Here is a 13,664-nt window from a genome sequence, read left to right as displayed (position 1 = left end):
TTTATCCAAAAATGTCTTTTAAAGTATTAAAATATCAAAATAACCCATCAATTTCCCAAATGACATGATCAAACCAAATCGAATTAAAAATATTTAAACTAAATCCAAAATATTGAATTTATCAAAAACATCAGAAAATTTCCTACAAATAATTTACCCAAAATGAGTGGTGGCTAGTAAGAAATAGCTGTGGACCCCAATGCACGATCCAAGGAACAAAAAGTAGCCGTTATGATTGCCAACTAGAAGTTCATATTTAAACTTAAAACGTGCCACCAACTCAATCTTCTTATTGACTCCTCCACGATCCATCTCCCTCTCCATTTGTTTCCCAATCCAAATATATGTTCAAGTTTTCCAAAAATCTTAAGCCATCTGAATTGAATCGAAATAAGAAGAAGAAAGAGTTGACGGGAGGGAGAAAGGAAAAGAGAGAATCGTGATCGATGGTGGGCATCCTCGCAATCTTCTCCGGCTACATGGCCAAACCTCGTCATCTTCAACTGGTACTCAAATCCCTTTAAAAAAGTTGATTTTTTTGTTATTTGATTATAGATTGGATGTCTAGGATAAGAAGTTAGAGGAGGTCACTGAGAAGAGGCAAGATGATGATGATGATGGCTATGATGATCTCCAGAGGGAGGAAGAGGAAGAGGAGGTGGTGGTGGTGGTGGTCGAGGAATTCAAACCGATAAACCATCCTACTGAGCCGCCGGAAGATGATCGACCGATGAAGCACCCCTTGCCCTCTTCTCCTGTGATAAATGTAAGTCGACATTATTGTGTTTTGCACAATCATGAAGATAGAGATCTTGAATCATAATAATTTCTTTTTCACACCAAAACTTAATAAGAGGATTTGGTGAAGCAATCCTTATATTTCTACATACAATACATGCTTCCTTACCTTGGTTTGAAATATTTTCTTGCTTCCTCTTCTCCAATTATTAGGACGAAGGTGAGTTGACAAAGACTTTTATCGAAAATTTGCGTAAAATGGCAGAGTCTCCTAAAGAAAATGGAGGAGGAGGAGTTCATAGGCAAACTCGGAAGCTTGTAGATCGCAAGCGGCAACACTATGCTCAAGACCACCCTCTTCTTCCTTCATCCAACTATAACTTCCTTCAGGTTTTCCAACAGTGTAAAGATTTTGAAGCTTAGCTAGCAATTGACTGATTGATTCATTGTTTGAGCTTTGCATCTAAAGGCAATCCTTTCGAGTATATCTATATCAGCTAAATAAGTGGCCAGGACAATGTATAGCTTTTGTTTACTCTACTCCAAGGTATAATAAGAAGATACTAAACTCTAAACCCTAAATCTCGAATGGAATGAATATTTTAGAGGTTGTTCTGAAAGTAAATTGTACTCTAGATCGTCTATGGATTTGAAATTATGGATTCTTTGAAATCAATAGCTCAATTCATCTCAAATCAGTACCAAACTATCGAATCCAATTCACAGCTTCCAACTTAGCAGTTGACTGATTGATTCATTGTTTGAGCTTTGCATCTAAAGGCAATCCTTTCAAGTATATTCATTGTTTGAGCATTTGTTTACCTCTACTCCAAGGAATAATAAGAAGATACTAAACTCTAAACCCTAAATCCCGAATGGAATGAATATTTTAGAGGTCGACTTCTGAAGGTAAATTGTACTCTAGGTCGTCTATGGATTTGAAATTATGGATTCTTTGAAATCAATAGCTCAATTCATCTAAGATCAGTACCAAACTATCGAATCCAATTCACAGCTTCCAACTTAGCAATTGACTGATTGATTCATTGTTTGAGCTTTGCATCTAAAGGCAATCCTTTTGATATCGTATAATCTCAAATGGGATTCGACTTCTGAGTGTGCATAAGTTGTCCTCTAAATTTAACCGATAAATATACGAACCTAAAAGGAAAGACTGTCTACTTTTAGGATTAGTTGGGCGGAGTAATCCAGCTAATGGATTTAGAATTATGGATTCTTGAAATCTAAGAGCTCAATTCACCAAAAATTCAGTACCAAAGTAATCCAACTCACCTACCGGAGACAGCGCCTCGCGTTGGTCTCCAAGGATGTTGATGGTGGTGGTGGTGATGGTGGTGTCGGCGGCGGCGGCGGTCCTCATCACGATCCATTTCTTCTAGCATCATCAGATCCTCCTCCTCGGGCAGCTCTTCCGGAAGCTTCGGCCTCCGGATCTCGTCACGGGAACCATGGGCGTGATGACCATGGTCATGGCCGTGGTTGTGGCGATGGCCATCGGCGTCGGAGGAAAGGGGCAGGACGACGAACAGCCGAGGGGGGGGGGCGAGGAGCGGCGAGGAAGAGGAGGAGGAGCCGGGAAGAGAAGAAGGGCAAGAGTTTTAGGGTTTTAGTCAGGCGGCGGCGGCGGACGGCGAGGAGGCGGGGCGGCACGTGCCACCGATGGCGATACCAAAGACGAGGACGAAGAAGGGGTGGTGACCACATCCACCGCACTCATTAATTTACTACTTTAATTACCCAAAAATCAACTATTTCGATTCCATTTTTGTAATTTATTATTATTATTTAAAAAACACACGATTAATTAAAAGTATCAGGAATTTTTTCCCTTTTTTTGGAAAAAAATAAAATAAAATTTTCGAGAATGTTAAGGGACTTGTGCCGGTGCGTTCACCGGTTGGTGAGCGGATGAATAATAATATTCGATAGTATTTTTATAAATGTTATTGTTAAAATCCATACTTATCCTTAACCACTTAAAAATGCCTTTAAAATATTAAATTATATATATATGTAATTTTTATTTCAAATAAATGTGAGCTCAAAGAATTAATTGATTCTTCTTATTCCTACTATAAAACTATAAAATTCTTCTTATGTGTAAAAAAAAATTAAATCATTAGTATCATTTCAAGTATTTAGTCCTTCATTTTTCGCAATACGTGAAAACCTAAATAAGAAGACTTCAATGCTAAAGAAATATTAGACATCTATTCATTTGCTATCGATAAGGAAACTCATAGTTTTGAGGGAATTCAAGAAATAGATCGTAGTTAACAAGTAAATAAACTCGATCTTTCATTTCATACATCATCCTCCCATAGTAAGTTACAATTACACCTCTATATCGGCGACAAAGATTGCTCGCACAGATCGGTGATCCGACAACTTTGATTCACATCGCTCGTAGCAAAGTTGCTTCAAGCCTTTTCCGATCCATAGGATTCGATCGCACCTAATTTTAAAAAATAATAATAATAATTTTCACTCCTTTTTCTCAAAAATAAAAATTAATTAATTAATTTTATTTAATTTTACTAACCATGCCGGAGCTCTTCTCTTCTCTCCTCTTGATTTATCATAAATATAACCATAATATTCATCAGAATTAGGTTTATATTTATACGTAGGTGGAAAATTGATGGGGCCCTCGCTCCACCCTTCGAATATTCCTCTTGGAGATAATTCAAAATTTAGCTACAAAATAAAGACATAAGATTTAATTAGGGTTTAAAAAAAACAATCATATTCCTTAATATAATTATAAGTTTATTGTTAATGACAATGTAATGGATAAGTAGCTTTAAAATTTATACCTGATCGTTACCTAACAAGGTTTTCCACTCCTCTTGGTCGACAAGTTGCCTCATTTTCACATCGGCTAAGGAGATTCGGTAGTTTAAATCTCCGAACAACACTATATAACTGCACGAAGGTGATGAGAATGATAATGATTTGTTAATTGCATTAGTCCTTAAGTATTTGGAGCCAATTATACGAAGACGAAAACTCGAAAGGAACTTACTTGTGATCGAGAATTTTCTTGGGAGAATTGTTAGAAGAGTTGTTGTTGGCCGCGAAACAAGTCTTGGATAAAATATGAGTGACATTTAGATTCCTAAGCTTTTGGTCTCCCTCTTTTTCTCCTGAACTCAGATGGCAACACACGAAACAAAAACTTGCTTCGCGAAGATCGAATCTAACCGACACCGAACCCTACAATTATATATATGTTTTCCAAATGCAATAAGTCATCTATGACTAACACAAATCATATCGCAAAAAACTTTAACCAAAAATGTCAAATTAGGATGCTACCTAGCTAGCTAACTTCACAATAACAACAACAACAACAACAAAACAATTGCAAATATCATAGAAGATACCAAAATGAAGTACGAAAACACCGTCATGTAGTTGTATAAATCCATCTAGTTTCAAGGGATATGATCGATCGATACCTTATTCTTCAAGCAGCCCATGATGCCACAACCAACACAGGTGACACAAGGGTTCCTGATTAACCCTGACAGATCTTTCCTAGCCCAAACTGAGATCAGAATCCCAACCATTTGCTTGCTCATGATACAATTGAACTCGTCATGATCAACACCACCTTGTTTCATAGGGTGTACCTTGTGATGATGCTCTGATTTTACTTCACGAGGCTTCTTCTCCTCGGTTCGACAACATTTGTTCAGAGTTGCTCCGATGAGTGAGTTCCACTTCATGGCCACCCTGTTCCTTTCAGGACCAAGCACATTTCTTGGGCTCAGTGGCACAATCTCTTGAAACCTTAAACCATTGGGCATGCAGACATCATAATACTGAAACTAAACAAAATGGTATAGAATTCGATATGTATACCCGAGAACATATATGTCGTAGGAGTCGCGATCTGTGCCCAACCAATCCTCCAAATTGAGACTGTTGGATGGTGTGATGGCTCCAACATTCCAAGTGCTGACAAAGACTCTGAAAGAAGAAAGAGATACTAGTGTTAGCTTTCATATGTGGATGTGTTCAAGAGAAGAGAGTTTTAAGTGTTTTCGTGAAAGAAGCTCACTTGTATGTGGCCGCATTAGGCATCTTCGCATGACAAGGCCATAAAACCAATCACAAGTTATGAGGAGAAGTGTGAAGTTTGAGGGAATATTTAAGGAGGAAGAGAGGAAGGATGTTGTTAAGAGTCACCTTCTCGTCTTAGTTTGACATATTACGGAGGGTTTAAGTCTAGAATGTTCTTGCGATTATTGTTTGTGTGCAAGTAATTTGTTAGCTACATCAATTTGTGGAGGAGAGGGAGATGATGATGTGGTAGTAGGTTTGGGGGAGGTTGGAAGTGATAGGGGAGACAAGGCTTCAATAAAGAAAATGAATGATTTTGCAAGTTGATGATAATTTGATTGCATGTGGAGTTTTAGAACATATATAATTAGATTGAAGATCTTTACTACTCTAAAAAAAATGAGTAAGTTTGGAATGGAAGGAACTCAACTATTAATGTGCATAGTTGAGAAGTTCTTAGATCTTAAGTCGTTCGAACAAGGGTGGTCTTTCAATAATAATCATGATTATATTATGAATTTATTTACTCCCACTTGATGAGGAGGGGTCAGAGGCAATTCATTCAAACATTAGTTATATAGATGGACAAGGGGTCCGAGAAGAAGGCTAAAGTCAAGACTATCCGTCTAGGGTTATTAAACAAAGGCTGAATTCCAACATTTATATACTAAATAATGCGAGATATTTTCTATTTTGTCTCATGCTAAGAATGATAATTTTATTATAAATTTATTTACTCCCACTTGCTTGGTTTTGAATATATTCCCTTAGCTTTGTGACCTCTAGTTTTACTATTTTTTTATTTTGAATTGTTTAAGTATTCTAACTATTCAATTTTTTAACTCTTAATAGATCTAATAATTATGTATTAATTAGTTGGAGTGTGTCATCTTCTCAAGCTAAATGTTGTTTATCCTTAATATCGATTGACAGAGAAGATTAGCCAAGTCCATTTTAAAAAAATAAAATCAGTAGAATCTATATGGAAGTTGATGTTTTTTATTTAGTAAGATAGCACACAAACTATATCTCATGGAAAAGATTAATTACAACAAAAAGAAAGTGACCATTGAGAAAATTTGCTTTTTCAAAGATGAAAAGTTGAATATTTTTTTATTTAAAAAATAAAATCACCTCTACTGATATAATAGTACAACAGATACATAAGAAAACATAAAAATAAAAGGTAACTTGTTGTAGTTCATGAACTTCACAACATATATATAGTAATTAATAAGAGAAAAATCATATCTATGTCTGTTTTAACCATAGATAAAAATAATAGAGACTTCACTTAGTTCTTCCCCAATGACAGACTCAAAATCATATTATTAGTCAGAACACCAATGAAAATTTTGCATAGAGCTCAACAAAAAAAAAGATAGAATGTAATGTAGTCGATAATGATGATGATGATGACAAGTATAATGTTCACAGATTGAGAGTGTTGAAATTGATACTTTGTCCCCATGGAAATCTACAATTGTGCTTCACTAAATAAAACAGATAAATGCATTGTGTGCACAACTACTCAACACAAAAATATCTTGCAAAAGAATATTTCAAGTGGTTTTATTTAATTAGTGGAAGAATAGGAAAGCTTAATCTTGTTGCAAATATGGACCTCAAATTTATGCAACCACTATCCACAACTTCAACTTGCATGAATAAAAAATGAAAGCAATTAGGTTAGCTCATGTTATCAGTTGTGCATTGAACAAATGGTAAAGAATAAGAGATATTAAATATGCCCTAGGGATCTAGAAAAGATTATCATCATTCAAGAAAAGAGTCAGTAAGGAATATGAAAGTTTATTTAGATTGTAAATGTTTCTGATACTATTGCATGTTAATTAATTAAGGGTCGATAGTAATGTTAGAAATGTGAATGGATAAAGAGGTGGAATGGATGAAGGAGACTTCATTGTGAATAAGACTTTAGTCTTACATTGGAAGTTTCAAGGCACAATGGTTAGTTTATATGGTTTCACAAGCATATATATACATGTTGTGAAAAAATACATAGAGAGAGACTTTCTCTCACACATGAGTGTGCAGGAGGTGCAAATTCAAGGTTCGAATTGTACTGAACCAAGTTGACTCGTGTACAAGCACGATTGCGGCGTCAAATGTCGGACTGATCAGGACAAAATTTACCCAAGTGAATCAACCAATGTTTTGTCAATTGAATCTTCTTTTTGCTACTTGCTCAAGAATATAATAGGAGAATTAATCAAGCAATTAATTGTGAATCCGTAACCACCCATGGTTGACGGCAACGTTGTGATTCAGGCAATAAATGACATTTAATTGGCTAAATGGAAATCACTCCTATAAAAGGAGGCGAGATCTTGAACAAAAAAAAAGAAGCGAAAGTTATAACAAAAAGATCTCCATCCACCTACTCCCCCCCCCCCCCCCCCTCGCTCTCATTCTCTCTGTCATGCATCTCTTGCTTGGCAGAATATTCGTAATAGCATTCGAGTACCTCTCAATTTGCCGTGACCACCAGTGCTTGGTGTGAATCGCGGTTTGTCGTTGCATCGTAGGAAACAAACGACCTATGACAACCTCGAAGCATTGAATGTAGACCTCAGCTTCTAATTTCCGAGCACTCGGAAACACACTCAGAAGTACAGTTAAGGTGGGGCGAATATGTTTTAAGGAGAAAAGCACAGTCAGAGGTAGGGTGAATCTGTTTTAAGGAGACTGTATTGAACGCAGACCAAACTTCTAATTTCCGAGCACTTGGAAACATACTCGAGAGTACTTTCCCGAGTACCGACTTCTCTCCCAACTCGGGACTTGGACTCGGGTAACACTCAGATAGTCGAGCACACTTCTTTCCAATTCAGGTAGTAGGGCAACTTCACACCCGAATCAATACTCGGTGACTCAATGACTCGGCATCGGCTTACCCGACTCTGCACTCGGAGTATTCGGCGACTCAACTCTTGAAGTACTCGGTGCTCGCTCTACTGCTCCCGACTTCCCATTAGGACTCGGGAGCACTCGGAGTCCCAACTTCCCACTCGAACTCGAGAGCACTCAGGCACTTAGACCCGTTAGCGATTACTGTTCTGACTTTGGAAGCATTCAGAATAGCTCGGTCAAACCAGCCCCGCTGGCAACTTGAGATTATCTGCTCAGACCTTCCAACATATAAGTTGAAGTTGAATTCGTTTCAATTCAGCAATTTCCCTTGTAATCTCTGACAACGAAAAATTGTATAACAAGTAATTAGTTTGACTAAATCGATTCATGATTTAATATGCAATTCAACTAATTAACCAACTTATTCAATTAGTGAATAAGTAATCCAAAGCTTTTCTGATCAAGTTTCTATAACTATGGATCCAAAAAATCAACTTAAGGATATTTGATATAGATAATGAAGTAGTAAAGTAAATACAATCAAATAAAACTTTTTTTCTTTTTCTTTTTGCAAGAAAAAAAGGGAAGAAATAAAGGTATATGATCCATGTCCAAGTAGCTTAGTTGAGTTTCAACACTCATGATCCATGTCCAAGTAGCTTAGTTGAGTTCCAACTCAACACTCATGATCCATGTCCAAGTAGCTTAGTTGAGTCCCAACACTCATTTCTTTTCCATTATTCTGTCTCCATGAACCCACAAAAGAAAAACAATATAAAGTTAACAAAACTTCACTATTTTTCACTAATGAAGAAAACCTCCTTTTATAAAAAAATCCTTAGTACTTGTTCGATACATGATTTATCAGTGTACATGGACTGTGGTGCAGTACAAAATGCAAGTACTACAATCTCATGTGAAATAGAAAATGCTATGGATTATTTCAAACTTCAAAGCAAAGGGATTCTTTTCATTTCTACTTAACTATTCCTCTCTGACAAAATGCAAACACAACTTTATCACATGCATTTGCTTAGTGAAGTTGTGCAATGATTTGCATTGAATGTCAAAACCGAGTAAGATGCATCAGTTGTCGATATACTTACATGTTTGTAACCAACAAGCATCCAGATACGAATGTTTGCAAAATCAATTATTTTCAACCTGAAGTACTTGGTGCAGCATCCTAGCTTGCTTGCCAAGTGTTTGAATATGTTGATATGACGGAACTTGCCTTACTAACTGATTGCGAGGTGAGTCCCAAACTTTTCTTGGCAAAAAGCCAAATGACCCAGAAGAACCCAATCCATCCTGCAACAATGTTTAAGTGACGAGGAATTCAAATCGAATCACAAATATATTTCCGTCAGGGAAAAAAATTTAGGTAGCAGTTATATAAATGCATAGGTTGGTTCAAATCAGATCAATTCTCGATCAAAATTGATCTGATCCAAGTTTTTAGATTAAGGCCAATTGACCTGAAAGCATTCAAAACCAAGAACAATAAATTTGACCCCTACCAAGTTGTGTTGGGTTAGTAAAAGGTTTTTTGACTACATCAAAGTATTTACTGCTGGTGTTCATTTAACATACTTCTATCATGCAACATCAATTAAATTCTAGTAACATAAACTAAAAATTTATAATGAAAGACATCAAAAGATATATGTACCACACAATCCTAGGATTCTTAATCTTTTGATAGTGAATATTATTAATGTTATCATAATCTATGGTAGGTAGAAATTTCATAAAATAAATTACTCCCATCAATTAATGTAAAGATGAGTAATTGGTGGTTTACTTTGTATGCAATTAAATTCAAGTGAATAAATCATTATATAATTAAACTTGAATGGGTTAGATGTAGTAAACAACTCACTTGAAAGAGTAGATGTAAAAATAATTATACAGGTAGGATCTTTCACAAGGGAATGATTGCAGATCACTGAGAAAATGCTACCGAAAAATTTATCAAAAAATATTTCTTGAGAAAAATACAGTTACCACTTATTTGCTATTTTGTTCTGATTCTTTCATCCTAATGGGCATCTGAAAATATAAACAGTAGACGATAAGAATTTATTACATACCAGTAGCTACCATGATGGCTATGATTATTGAGATAGTTGTTGTAGAGATTGCAAAAGCTGCTATGGATAATGTGCCAATATAAATTGTGATTGAGCATGTAAAGAAGAAAGCCAAAAAACCACCAGCAGCTACCAAAGACACCAGTAGTGAAACAATAACAGCATTTAGTGTGGCTGTGAACAAGAAGCATAAAAAAATCAGCAAGCCTGTCAAAGCCAGAAGAGTGATTGTTCCAACCTGCCATGCAGAAAAGAATTTGATAAGTAGTTTTCAATGTTTGCTAGAGTGAAAAACATATTAGTCATTGTATGGCATAACATGTGTGTGACAGTGAAACGTGCTACACAGATAGGCTTGCTTCAGGGATAGAGTATCCAAACAAGATGAATGAATTGATATATACTTGTAGGATGATTTAAAACAACAGCAGTATCCAAAAATACAATCTTGTTCTCAAAGAAAAATGAAAGAATAGGATTGTGATAAAGAAATCAAGAACGAAGATTTGTTGGAAAGAGATCGTTCAATAAACAGCATATAAAGGAATGCTACAACTGAATCAACCAGATACAATTAGTGCAACAGCATGCTGTACTAACTATATTAGTTATCCATATGATGGAACATTTAAGACATCAAGCACTAAGATTTCTTATTGGAGACTTATGATACAACAGTGTACAAAGAAATGCTACAGTTGAATTAAACAGATACTTCTAGTACTGCAGAGTACTCACTACTGTACTAACTGTATTAGTTCTTCATATGATGGAATTTTTTTAAAAAAATCAAGCACTAAGTTTTCTTATGCGAGAATTGTGATGCAAAAGCAAATGCAGCAGTTGAATTAACAAGATACTTCTAGTGCCGCAAAGTACTGTGCTCACTATATTAGTTCTTAATTTGATGGAATTTTTAGAAATCAAGCACTAAGATTTCTGGTAAGAGATTTAAAAATGAAATGGCACACAAAACAATGGTACAGTTAAATTAACCAGATAATTCAAGTACAGCAGAGTACTGTACTCAAGATTTCTTCATAAGATGGAACTTTTGTAATTTGTGAATGCAAGCAACAGGATATAGGAAGATCTAAAGGCATTCAGAGCATGACTTCTGGCAATTTGCACCAACACATTTGGATATGATTAAAACCAGAAAAGTGGAAAATCATCTAGAATTCAATCTTAAAGAATATAACTCATGCATCTCAACAAATCATACAAAAGTTTCACCATGCATAAAAGGACGAAACTGAAAAGGTTTCCTAAAACTGCACAACTCAGTAAAAGGCAACCAGTAATTCTATGGGCGTCGTGATTATCAATTTTTGCTAATTTATAGTTTGTATTGCTATGTTCATTGCTATATCTTCACTACAGAACACATGTATTGTACTGAGGTTGTGGCTATCTATTGTTTAACATTCAATTTGTCTTAGCAGATGTATTTTGTTGGCGTGATTATGTTACCAAATTGTTTCGTGGACGCGGGTTGGATTGATGGCCTCTTCCTTTAGCATGAAAATTGTCTACCGGTACACATCGAAGCAGCTATTGGCATACCATGGAATTTCTAAATCATTCACTCGTCAAATCTTAAAAAAAAAAAAAGGTGAGCAGAATGGGATCTTCTTAGAAATCCGAAAACGCAAATTAAATACCTCGACCTAAAATTCAAGGTCTAAATAAAGCAAGAAGAGACCTTTACAGGCTACGCGTACCGAGATGACAAAGAGAGAGCGAATGGAGCCACCGCGACGGGTCCAGAGGCGGAGGTTCCTAGAGGAGTTTCTCGACGCTTCCTGGAAGCGGGGGAAGGACTTAGCGAAGGAGGACATGATCTGTAGGAAGAGAGCGGACGGAGGCGACGAAACGACGCCCGCGAAGAAATCGCAGAGGACGGAATAGAGCGTATCGCCGCCGCGGCCAGCGACGACGGGGTCGAGCTCGATCCGCTCGCGAACGCCTTCAGTGTTGGATGTCGTCTTGGCAGTCTTGCCCTCGGAGTCCGCCATCTCGTCTTGCCTCTCCGCTTCACGCGCGAAGTAACGCTGAGAGAGGGTACATAACTACTGCAGAACTGAATACAACAGCATGAGTTGCAGTTAGAAAGTATTGTATTAAATTGGAATTGAATCCAATCAGTCGAAATCAAAATCGAGTCGAATTTTTTTAATTAATCAAATTAATTAAATTTTTAATTAAAAATTGAATTGATAAAATATCAACTAATTCAATTAAAAATTAAAATAATTAAAATTTTAAAAATATTATAAATTTTATAATTTATAAATTTATTATCTATTATTTTTTATTTTAATTAATTTGATTTAATCAAATAAGAAATTTAAAAATCAAAATGGAATTGAGTTAATCAATTTTTTAAAAAAAATAAAATTATGAAATAATCGAATTCAATTTTTAGATTCAATCAATTCGATCATGGCCCCACACGGTCGTTTAATCAATCATTTCATCAAGATTCAAACTCTTGCTCTCTTCTGCAACTCTGCTATGTCATAACCAACTCAACTATGTTCTCAAACTTTTATTTACTCTTATTAGTGAGACTTGATTACATTACATATAGTTCGGCATTGTACCTATAAAATTTCAAAAATAATAGGGGCGCCTTTTTATTATAATAGAAATATCACTTTTTTATTTTTATTTTATGGGAAGGCGTATCACACCCCATCCATAGTTCATAAGATTTTTGGTAAAGGGAGCTAAAACATATGCCCACGATTATGATGTAGTAGCGGACATTTATTAAATATCTAAGGATCGAATTTCAACTATAATAAATTATCAATGAATTTCTCTCAATGAACAATTAACATAATTAAGAATGTTGAACTATCGAGATATCTACTGCAAGTGCTTTCTGATTTACCATGATAGTCAATGAAAAATTTAATTAAAACATTAAGTTTCTAAACAAGCCTAAGAGTAGGCCGATTTACCCTAATAGTCGATGTATTTTTTAGGCCCAAGAGTGGACCATTACGGGTTACACATTATAATAAATGTAGATATTTGAATAAATTTTGATTTGATATATTATAACCATGCGGTGCAATCCAAATAAAATGTTATGATCTCTCCAATCCTGCTCCGATCCTACTTATCCTGCTCCAATTCTACCGAGCTCACCGATCCTACTTTGATTTCATCAAAAAATTAATTATGCATGATTGAAGAACGATTTGGTGCTTCCAGATCGTAGGATAGTGCAATCCTACTATCCGAATCGTGATTTTGCAAACTATGCCCTCATCAATTCCCTTTGTAAAATTATATAATTATCCTCAAATACAATATTCGGTTATTTTTTATTAATCGATTTCAAATTTAAACCCTGAATCGATTGGACAATTATGTGAACAAGATAAATCTGCAATATAGCAATTATAAATCGTAACTACTACAACGTTGTAATAACTACGATTTCATAGTTATTATAACGTAATATTGTTGAACAGGACAAGTCTATATCGTAGTAATTATGATTTCATAACTACTATAACGTGAACATTAAGTAAACAAATCAAATTCATGTTGTAATAGCTATTACAACATGAATATTAATGAACAAATTAAATCTGTGTTATAACAACTACAAAAATATAACTATTATAATATAAATATTATTGAATAAATCAAATCCATCCCATCGATTCAGAAATTAAAATTTAAAATCCACATATCAAAAATACCTTCCTCTCATGTTGCCTTTGTCCCAGGAGTGTGAGTGCTCATCGATGAGGTTGAGGGAGAGGAGCCAAGAGCCACTTCTGAGGCAGGGCAAGTAAACAAGAAGCATATGAAGGAAAGCAATCCCTTGTGTCCTCGTTGTGACTTTCT

General features: G+C 35.5%; 3 protein-coding genes across 3 annotated transcripts; 1 reads left to right on the top strand and 2 right to left on the bottom strand.

Annotated features, from left to right (window-relative positions):
• The first annotated feature begins 446 nt into the window (after positions 1 to 446).
• Positions 447 to 1,201, top strand: LOC141848113 (uncharacterized). The gene is made up of 3 exons (XM_074736231.1): positions 447 to 506; positions 569 to 766; positions 952 to 1,201. The coding sequence occupies exons 1-3, from the start codon at positions 447 to 449 to the stop codon at positions 1,159 to 1,161; spliced, it is 468 nt and encodes a 155-aa protein (XP_074592332.1). The 3' UTR covers positions 1,162 to 1,201.
• A 1,803-nt stretch (positions 1,202 to 3,004) lies between these two features.
• On the bottom strand, positions 3,005 to 4,869 carry LOC141847905 (type IV inositol polyphosphate 5-phosphatase 9-like). The gene is made up of 7 exons (XM_074736013.1): positions 4,826 to 4,869; positions 4,627 to 4,734; positions 4,221 to 4,554; positions 3,785 to 3,975; positions 3,576 to 3,684; positions 3,302 to 3,456; positions 3,005 to 3,214 (listed from the first exon to the last, which is right to left on the bottom strand). The coding sequence occupies exons 1-7, from the start codon at positions 4,846 to 4,848 to the stop codon at positions 3,094 to 3,096; spliced, it is 1,041 nt and encodes a 346-aa protein (XP_074592114.1). The 5' UTR covers positions 4,849 to 4,869; the 3' UTR covers positions 3,005 to 3,093.
• Positions 4,870 to 8,887: 4,018 nt separating this feature from the next.
• On the bottom strand, positions 8,888 to 13,659 carry LOC141847847 (uncharacterized). Its single transcript, XM_074735934.1, has 4 exons — positions 13,508 to 13,659; positions 11,519 to 11,858; positions 9,795 to 10,032; positions 8,888 to 9,012 (listed from the first exon to the last, which is right to left on the bottom strand). Exons 1-4 carry the CDS (start codon positions 13,621 to 13,623, stop codon positions 8,888 to 8,890), a joined length of 819 nt encoding a protein of 272 aa, XP_074592035.1. The 5' UTR covers positions 13,624 to 13,659.
• Positions 13,660 to 13,664: the final 5 nt, after the last annotated feature.

This window comes from Curcuma longa, chromosome 16, assembly GCF_044706935.1.
Source record: "Curcuma longa cultivar G26 ecotype Majalengka, Jawa Barat chromosome 16, ITB_CL_G26_1.1, whole genome shotgun sequence".
Taxonomy (NCBI): domain Eukaryota; kingdom Viridiplantae; phylum Streptophyta; class Magnoliopsida; order Zingiberales; family Zingiberaceae; genus Curcuma; species Curcuma longa.
Note: the sequence above shows the minus strand (reverse complement) of the source record. Positions and strands in the feature narration are given on the sequence as shown.